The 8,895-nt window shown below is 41.4% G+C and overlaps 1 protein-coding gene across 2 annotated transcripts in view; it reads left to right on the top strand.

The window, feature by feature from the left end:
• LOC106535813 (bromodomain adjacent to zinc finger domain protein 2B) overlaps positions 1 to 8,573 on the top strand; it is a gene marked incomplete at its 5' end in the record, with an annotated part of 25,145 nt that extends 16,572 nt beyond the window's left edge. For both annotated transcript variants that reach the window (XM_014032916.1, XM_014032914.1), the window contains 16 exon segments: positions 49 to 303; positions 2,629 to 2,852; positions 3,144 to 3,218; positions 3,319 to 3,535; positions 3,633 to 3,695; positions 3,770 to 3,896; positions 3,976 to 4,616; positions 5,025 to 5,202; positions 5,355 to 5,510; positions 5,623 to 5,777; positions 5,894 to 6,099; positions 6,262 to 6,391; positions 6,968 to 7,114; positions 7,229 to 7,473; positions 7,627 to 7,770; positions 7,867 to 8,573. In XM_014032916.1, the coding sequence (XP_013888370.1) occupies positions 49 to 303; positions 2,629 to 2,852; positions 3,144 to 3,218; positions 3,319 to 3,535; positions 3,633 to 3,695; positions 3,770 to 3,896; positions 3,976 to 4,616; positions 5,025 to 5,202; positions 5,355 to 5,510; positions 5,623 to 5,777; positions 5,894 to 6,099; positions 6,262 to 6,391; positions 6,968 to 7,114; positions 7,229 to 7,473; positions 7,627 to 7,770; positions 7,867 to 8,017 (3,114 nt within the window).
• Between the last annotated feature and the right edge of the window lie 322 nt (positions 8,574 to 8,895).

Raw genomic sequence — 8,895 nt, 5'->3', positions numbered from 1 at the left:
TATATATATATATTGCATTTTATGCTTTAAAATTGCATTTCTCTCTAGCCCCTTCCAGAGTTGTCTTGTATGCCTGGACTGATCTTACCTGGAAAGACCATTTCTGACTGCCTGATGGTGCTYCAGTTCCTGCACAACTTTAGAAACATTTTGAGAGTGGACATAAATTCAGACATGCTCACCATTAGCAACTTTCAAGAGGGCTTGCTTAACATCGGGAACAGTATGCACATGGTGCAGGACATGTTGGTGAGCTTGCTGTCTACAGCTGTGCATTACCTTGGTTTACCTACAGGGGACAAGGTGAGTGCTCGTCATATCTGTAGCTTTTGTACAGCTGTGGATTTGTAAACACCTCCTGTCTGTTAAGCAAATACATACTGCAAATTTATGTACAACCACCTGTCACAAGAAAATGTGTTGATGTAGATGTTCTCGTCTTTTTTGCATGTTTGAAGCCAGAAATAACGTGCTTAGTTATAGAAGAATTTTTAAAATGACTATAAATGATGTTACACTGTACACTTCTTTTTTTGCCCTGACACTGATGTCTTAAAATCGTGTTTAAAACAAAATTTTCTTCAACAAAATAACAAAACATTTTAGACGCTATTCAAAGGATTCATCTTATTGTGCTGTAGAATGCAATTATATATTTAATAGAGATGTCTTTTTTAAGAGGCTGTTATTGGAACTATAAATGGGCCCCATGTTAATTTTTCTTATTATAATCTGCACATAATAGCTGTGATTCTTCCTGCAGGGTTTTGAAGCACTTTGCTTTAAGAAGAAATGATTGTTTAAAAGCACATGCATTTATCATGCATAAAAAAATCTTATTTGTCTTTATTTACAGCCGTTGAATAGCAGCAATTGTTTAAGCTTTACATCCATCCATCCATTATCTACAGCTTGTCACAGAGTTGGGTTGTGGGGCAGCAGCTTGATCAGGGAGGCCCAGACTCCTCCTTCCACAGCCACCTCTTCCAGCTCTTCTGGGAGGGTTCCAAGGCATCCTCAGGCAACACGAGAGGTGTAGTCTCTCCACCGTTTCCAACAAGGCTTGATAAGACTCCTCCTTCAGTTTGACAGCCTCCCTGAGTTTGAGGACGGCCACAGCAACAAGCACCTACAAACTTGCGGCCACAGTTCAAGGCAGCTGTCTAGACGAGTGGTTCTCAATCGTGGTCTTCAAGGACCCCTATCCTGCATGTTTTAGTTGTTGCCCTGCTTTGGCACACCTGATTTAAATGAATGAGTGATTGTCAGGCTTCTGCAGAACTTCTAAATTCAGTCACATTACTCTGATCTTATCTGAACTTCATTGGTCACCTGTTCATTTTAGGATTCGGTTGAAAATATTGATCCTTACTTTCAGAGCTCTAAAAGGTCAGGCACCTGCCTGTATTCYGGACATGCTCTCTTGTCCTGTTTGTTGCCTGCGTTCTCGAGATCAGAATCTCTTAGTTGTTCCTCGTACTCGTTTTAAGACACGTGGTGACCGCCCGAGCTTTTTCTTTTATGGCTGCAAGCCTTTGGAATGCTCTCCCCTCTCCTCTGCGTTCTCTCACAGATTTTGAGTCAAGAAATGTCTGAAAACTCTCTTCTTTAAACAAGCGTTCAACTAAATTAGGCCTTGTTGGTTTTAAAGTGAGCCCGTAGTACCAGTGTGTTATTTTAGTATTTTTATATTTTAACTTTGTTTGCTTGTGTGTTCAGTGCTGTTACTGACCACTTTTGGGCTAGAAATTTCTGTCTTGTTTTACAGATGTTTTGTTGTGATTTTCTGAAATTGTTTTATGCTGTTGATGATTGTACAGCACCTTCTGAATTGTTTCTATGAAAGGCGCTTTATAAATAAAATTTTACTTACTTAACTTAAAATATTTACTTAAGAGCAGGAAAACAACTAAAACATGCAGGATAGGGGTCCTTGAGGACCAGGATTGAGAACCACTGGTCGAGACAATTGAGGCGCAGAAAATAGCCCATTTGGACTCAATGTCTCCTGCCTTAGCTGGGATGTGGTTCTCCCGGAGGTGTGAGTTAAGGATCTTTCCGACGGGTTCTTCTGCCAGCTGTTCCCAGTAAAACTTCACTGCCCATTTAAGTCTAACGGGTCTGGCCGGCATCTCCCCACCATCTGATCCAGCTCACTACCAGATGGTGATCAGTTGACCGCTCAGCTTCACTCTCCACCCGAGTGTTCAAAACGTTCGGCCGCAGATCAGACGACATGACTACAAAGTCAATCATCGATCTACGACCCAGAGTGTCCTGGTGCCATGTTCACTAATGGACACCTTTATGTTCAAATGTGATGTTTGTGATGGACAAAGTCCAACAACAGAACATCATTCGGGTTCAGATCAGAGAGGCAGTTCATCCTAATCACGCCTCTCCTGGTCACACTGTTGTTACCCACGTGAGCACTGAAGTCCCCCAGCACCCCCGCTAAGAACTTCAAGAGGGCCGGATACTCTGAACTGCTGTTCGGTGTGTAGGCACAAAAGAACTGTCAGAGTCTGTCCCCCCACCCAAAGGCACAGGAAGCTACCCTCTTACTGGGGGAAACTCCAACACACAGGCACCAAAAGCGACTCCATGTTTTTGTTCTTTGTCTTGTAGTGCAACACTGTCTTTGGAAAGTATTGGAACAATGTGAAGATAAACCGGGACAACGTGTCTGAAATTCTGCAGTTTTACATGGAGAGCCACCCTGAGGAGACAGAGCTAGCGTCTCTGGCTGTTAGCCTCAAAACAAAAGATTTTCAGGCTCATAGTCCAACACTGAAGGCCGCTGTGCTGGCGTTCCTGGTAAACGAGCTCTGCTGCAGTAAAGCACTGATCCGGTAAGAACTTATCATAGACTCTACTTATTTTTATTTCTCTATTTGACAATTGACACCTGACACTTCAAATAATCTAAGCTAAACAAGTGATAATTCATCAAAATAATTCAAAATCTCTAACTGTAACTCTAACATGATAATTTACTGATAGAGGTAGACGTTGAGGATGACTCCAGTTTAAGATTAATTTCTGTTAAACTGACTTTGCTATGGTCTCTTAGCTGTAATGGACACATGAAATTTTGATTTCATGCCTGCAAAACATTGACGGATTTATCTGATGTTTTTCAGTGAGATTGACTTACAAATCGAATATATGACCAACCTGAGGAAAAATAAATGGACTGTTGAGGGAAAGCTGCGCAAGTGAGTAAATGAACAATCAGGTTTCATTTTCAGGTTGTGTACATAAAGCTAGACATTTTGCATTCAAATAAATCTTCTGAACATCCTCTCGTGTTCCAAGACTAAGAGATGTCCATGCCAGCACCACAGGAAAAAGATACAGTCACGTGGGCAATGAGATCAACTCCATGACAAGAAATAAATGCAACAGGAAAGAAGGGGATAGCGAGGAGGAAGAGGAGTACGAGAATGACAGCGAAGACCAGGGGCGTGAGAATGACTATGATGAGGAGGAGGAAGAACCAGGGGGAAAGAAAATGAAGAAAACTGCGCTCTGGGTCAGGAGCATTGTAATATTTTCATAGAAGCCAGAGGTCATATCAGGGTTTCTTATGGTCTATTTAAAACCCAAAGTAATAAAGTTTCTTCTTACAGGATGAAGGTGTGACCTTCAACAGTGTGGAGGAACTGGAGAAGCAGATCGAGGAAACCTATCAGGTAAATTCAGCTCTCTGGGACACTTCTTGTTTCTAACATGAATGGATTAATACTTCATTTTTTTGTCTCCAAAGGTACTTAATCGAATCCGACAGGATCTGTTTGAGTCGTCTCACTCGCTGCGCTCTACAGTAATTGGAGAAGACAGATACAAGAGGCGATACTGGGTCCTTCCACAGTGTGGTGGCATCTTTGTTGAAGGCAGGCAGAACAGTGATAAATTTAAAGAGTTTTTTTATGTTCACTAGGCATGAGCTGACTTCACTTTTATGTTTCTCAGGCCATGACGGGGTTGAAAAGGAGGAGGATAGGAAGATGGCTCTACAGGGTATCGGGGTTGAAGAGGAACAGCAGGAACAAGAGGAAAGGACGCCAGAGGTGTTCATCCCGGAGCAGGAATCAGACTGTGATCAAGTCAAGCCACAGTGCCCACAAAACAAAGACAATATCTTCCCTCAGAAGCTTGACTCCTTATCTAAGCTCAGTGAAATGCTTGAAGTGTCCAAAATGATTCAGGATTTGGACATAAATTCTCAGAACATTCCTTCCATTGAAGTTCCTACCTCAGAGACTTATTCCTCTTATCTTATCTCACAAACGGATAAAATTAATACTTTAAAATCATCTGAACTCGGGGCTACTCAGTTGAAAAACTGTAACGGGACCACCTACAACCCCCAGTCTATCCATCATTATAATGGGCTGTCCAAAATACTGACTGAAAAATGCAGCGAGTGGTTTAGCCTCCTGCCCCGCTCTCCTTGTGACGAGTCCTCTGTGACCTTTAGCGTCACTTCTCCAGCTTCCTCCTCCAAACGCATCTGGATCAAACCCTCGTCATTTGTTTTCCCTAGACCCCCATCATCAGCAAACCACAGCACCGCAGCTGGGGTCTTTGGTCGATTGTCGCCTGTCCCTCATGTATGTGGATGGATAGCCATCATTTTATCTCTTTATCTTTTCAGCCTAATGGTTGTAAGCTTTAATGAAGATGTTGCTACATAACAGCACAAAAAATAGCTATTTGTGTTTGTTTATTTCTTTGATGCAACGGCGCTTTGTGACAATAAATCTTACACAATTAGAAAGCCTATTTATTTCCATTAAATGGTGCCACATATCTTAGAAAAATGCATTTGTGGGTTCTCAAGTTTTCATGAACGCAGCCCACATATTCAACTTGTCGCTCAACCCATTGTCAAGAAGTATTACAACAAAGAAATAATCAAACAAACACAAATTCTTTCTTTTTGCACTAAGTTTAAATGCATGTTATTGTAAAACGACGTCTAAACTTTTAATGTACTTTTCTCTCTCTCTCTCTCTCAGCAAGTAAAGTCTGGCATTCATCAGAGCAGACAAACACCGCTCAGCTCAGCAACAAGTCCCAGCCTGCCCATCTCTGACACTTCCCTGCCCTCGATGCTGGAGGTGTCCCCACAGCAAGCAGAGGCTAACAACAATACGTTAGCCGCAACGCAGGACTCCCCTCAGCCTATCCCTGAAGGTAAGAAAAGCACATTGCACAAATTAAATCTGCTGAAACTAAAATATTTCCCCCAACATGTCAGAATACAGAATGTGATCACTGTCAAACAACTACATTATATGGCTGACCTTTGTTCAACTATGAGTTAAGTGTGAGCATACATGTGGCAGAGATGTTGCGCGGTTGGTGGAGAGTGTCAAGCATGGAGAACCTGCAGAGTCTGCTCGAGAGCCTTCACTGTCGAGGCATCAGAGAGCGAGTTCTGAAGAAACAGATCCAGAAGCACATGGAGCATCTGAGACTCCTCTTTTCCAACAGCAATGACGGTTTGTTCTTTTATTCCTGAATAATTCAACTGTCAAGCAATGAATATTAACACATGTATTGGTTTTAGTTGATAATAGTTGCTGTGATATTTCTATGAATCTGTGTGAGCAGAACTTGATGCGACAGAACCAGAACTGTGTGAGTTTAGGAGAGAGAGAATGAAGAGCTGGTGTGTTGAACAGCAGGCCATGAAGGTGGACGTTAATGTGCTGCAGCAGGTTGAAAGGCTGGAGAAAAAGGTCATCTCTGCCAACCTACAGGTCAAGGTACACAGGCAATCAATGCAGCACCTCATTCTGTCATTTGTTCACATCTTAATTTACTAAATCAAATCATTACATATTATATTTTTACGGCTTTATTTCATCTATAACTTCCTCAGGGTTGGATGCCTCCTGAGCCCCAGTCCAACAGTGAGCATCTAGTTTATTATGAGCACAAGCACATTGCTGCTTCAGTTTTTCAAAATAAGGGTCTAGGAGAAACCATCCAGAGGAAGCCTTTTCTTTCTTTGACACGGCGTTCCAACAATCCTCTTGATATAGCTGTCACCAGATTTGCAGAGCTGGAGAGGAACATCAAGCAAAGGTACTTGGAGAAATGTGAAAGCTCATCCTTTCCTGGTTGGTTTCATTTAGAGGCAGATGCTTTATGACACTGTAAAATGTGCTAGTTTTCTTGTCAACCACCTCCTTGTCCTGCTCTGAAGTAAAACTTACAACAGATCTCTTTTCTGTGTCTTTACAACAGTCATCAGGCGACTTATGGGATCGAACGTTTGCGTATATTCCTCAGTCAGGTCTGCAGCTCGGCTCAGCTGTGGCTCTGCATTCAGTGGCTGCAGAGCACCATCACTTGGAAACGAGCCACTTTGAAAATGGTTAGTGCTCTGAACCCTGTGTTTCTCTTGTTAACACGTTTAACATTTTATATGTTAAGAATAAACATGTCTCACATTAACGATTCATATAAAAAAAAAAACCAATATTTAGGATGCATGTGTTTGTTTCATGAACACTGACTTATAGATTCACTCTGGCTGCCTGCACTGAGTTAAGGGCTCATCCAAAGCCAAACAGTTGATGCGCAGTCATGTGGTTGCTTGATGTTTATTTATAAATGTCTGCTTCCGAGTACAGATGACTTTTGGAAATGAGTAGTTGAAGCAAAATGCAGTGCAGAAGTGCTGTAAGCATAAACACATGCACCTATGAACGTCTGAATAATCACACGGTGAGTTCGTGTGCAGAGGGAGGTGAAAAGTTCTCACTGTGGATTGTGACAAAAAGACTGTAAGCTGCAAACAAAATGATGCAACAATGAGAGCTGATTTCAGCAGTTCAGATGGAGCTTTACAGTACATACATTACTGAATATTACAATGCATTGGCAGTATTTACATTTAATTTTAACTGCAGTGCCTGTAGTGTACGATTCTTATGTACTTTGTTTGCAGCACTGCCAGCTCTGCCAAAAGGGAGACAACACGGAGCTGCTTGTACTTTGTAGTGGCTGTGACAAATTCTGCCACACTTACTGCCACAACCCCAAGCTCACCAAAGTACCTGACTTAGACTGGTTTTGCTCTTTTTGTGTAGCAAAGGTACGTAAACAATCCGACTGAATGACCACTTGGTTTGTATGTAGTTTTCCCCTCTTATCCATACGTGACAGATGGTACATTTTGGGAGCATTAGTTCTGTGTTCTCTCATTCAGGAAGATGCCCAGCTGTTTGGAGGGAAAAGATGTGTGGAGGAAAATCTAAACGGTAACCTGTCTGCGGTGGCGGGGCGCATCAGTGAGGAGGCCGCCAGCAGCAACAATGTGCCAAAAAGAAGTACCAAAGAGTTGAAAAAGAGGAAACCAGATGTCGGCTCAGACACAAAGTGTGAAGGTTCTGTCTCCTGCCCTAAAAAAGCCAAAACATCCAAGGGCAGCAGCAGTGAGCTGTCAGTGTGCCGGTACGTTTGTGCACATAGGTCACTTTTTAAAAACATTTTGTTCGTTGTTGAACTCTCACGTCCCAAGAAATTCTGAACGCTGAGTCTTTGCTCAAAATAAATCCCTTTTAAACATGTCCTAAAAGCCCAGTGATGGTTGTGTGGTTGTTTCAGAGCGCTGCTGGCTGAGCTGGAGGCCCATCAAGACGCGTGGCCCTTCCTGACACCGGTCAACCACAAAGCTGTTCCCGGATATAAAAGAGTCGTCAAGAAGCCGATGGACTTTTCCACCATCAAGGAAAAGCTCAACAACAAAGTGTAAATTTTCCTGTGTTGGGTTTATATTGATTTGACATTTGTGAATTTACACAGCTCGATTCACAACTTAATAAATAATTATTTTCATGATTACAGGTATTCAAATCAGGAGAGTTTCATCAGTGATGTGAACCTTGTGTTCGAGAACTGTGAAAAATTTAACGAGGACAACTCTGAAATCGGTCTCGCCGGCCACAGCATGAGGGCATTCTTTGACAAACGATGGACGGAGCTTCAGAAAAAATAGTGTGGACAATGTACCTTATATGAACAATTTTACATAAGGCTGTGTTTTCACTTTTAATAAAACTGATGTGCAAAGTAACACAGCTCCAGGTTTATCTGAGGCTAGAGAAGGAGGAACATTAGCTTTTTGAAGCAGTGCTGTAGAATCTGTTTTCTTACTTTATATCATCTGTTCTGCATCATAGCTTTGTGTTTCTCATGTGTTATTGTCTTTTCTAATAGATTATTCTTAGAATTTTTTTGTTTAAATATTGTTAAATGAAGTAAGAAGGTAAATAATTATTTACTTGAGGGTTCTAGACTAATAGTAATCTGGATTTTATAATGTATAAAACTCAGCAGGTTCGCTGACAGGTGGAGGTAATTTATTTTTCTTAACGTCCAGTTATTACATGTTGAATTTTTATAAAGACAAAAAGATTAATGATTGTAGCATTTCATGTTTGAACATCTATTTAAAACTTGACAAATCTGTGCCTGACCCCTGGCTTCAAACAGTATTTCTTTTTTAATGCAGTGCGTTACATTTTGTTCTACACAGAAAACATTTACACAAACCTTCCCTCTCATGGTGCTGTTTTTTCTTTTTCTTTTTTTTCTTTTTAATATTGTCAACGTATTTCAGACATTAATCTCAGGGCATTTCTTTGTCAGCCTTTGTGATAGCAGCTGAGATCTGAATGTGACTAAAATTTAATCTCAAGGCTGCCTCAAAGGTGGAAGTAAAAAAATATATARGTACACTATATTGTCAAAAATATTTGCTCACCTGCCTTGATTCACATATGAGCTTAAGTGACCTCCCATTCCTAATCTACAGGGTTCAATATGATGTTGGTCCACCCTTAGTAGCTAGAACAGCTTCAACTCCTCTGGGAA

This window comes from Austrofundulus limnaeus, unplaced genomic scaffold (genome assembly GCF_001266775.1).
Source record: "Austrofundulus limnaeus strain Quisiro unplaced genomic scaffold, Austrofundulus_limnaeus-1.0 Scaffold1574, whole genome shotgun sequence".
Taxonomy (NCBI): domain Eukaryota; kingdom Metazoa; phylum Chordata; class Actinopteri; order Cyprinodontiformes; family Rivulidae; genus Austrofundulus; species Austrofundulus limnaeus.
This window is presented reverse-complemented; position numbering and strand designations above follow the sequence as displayed.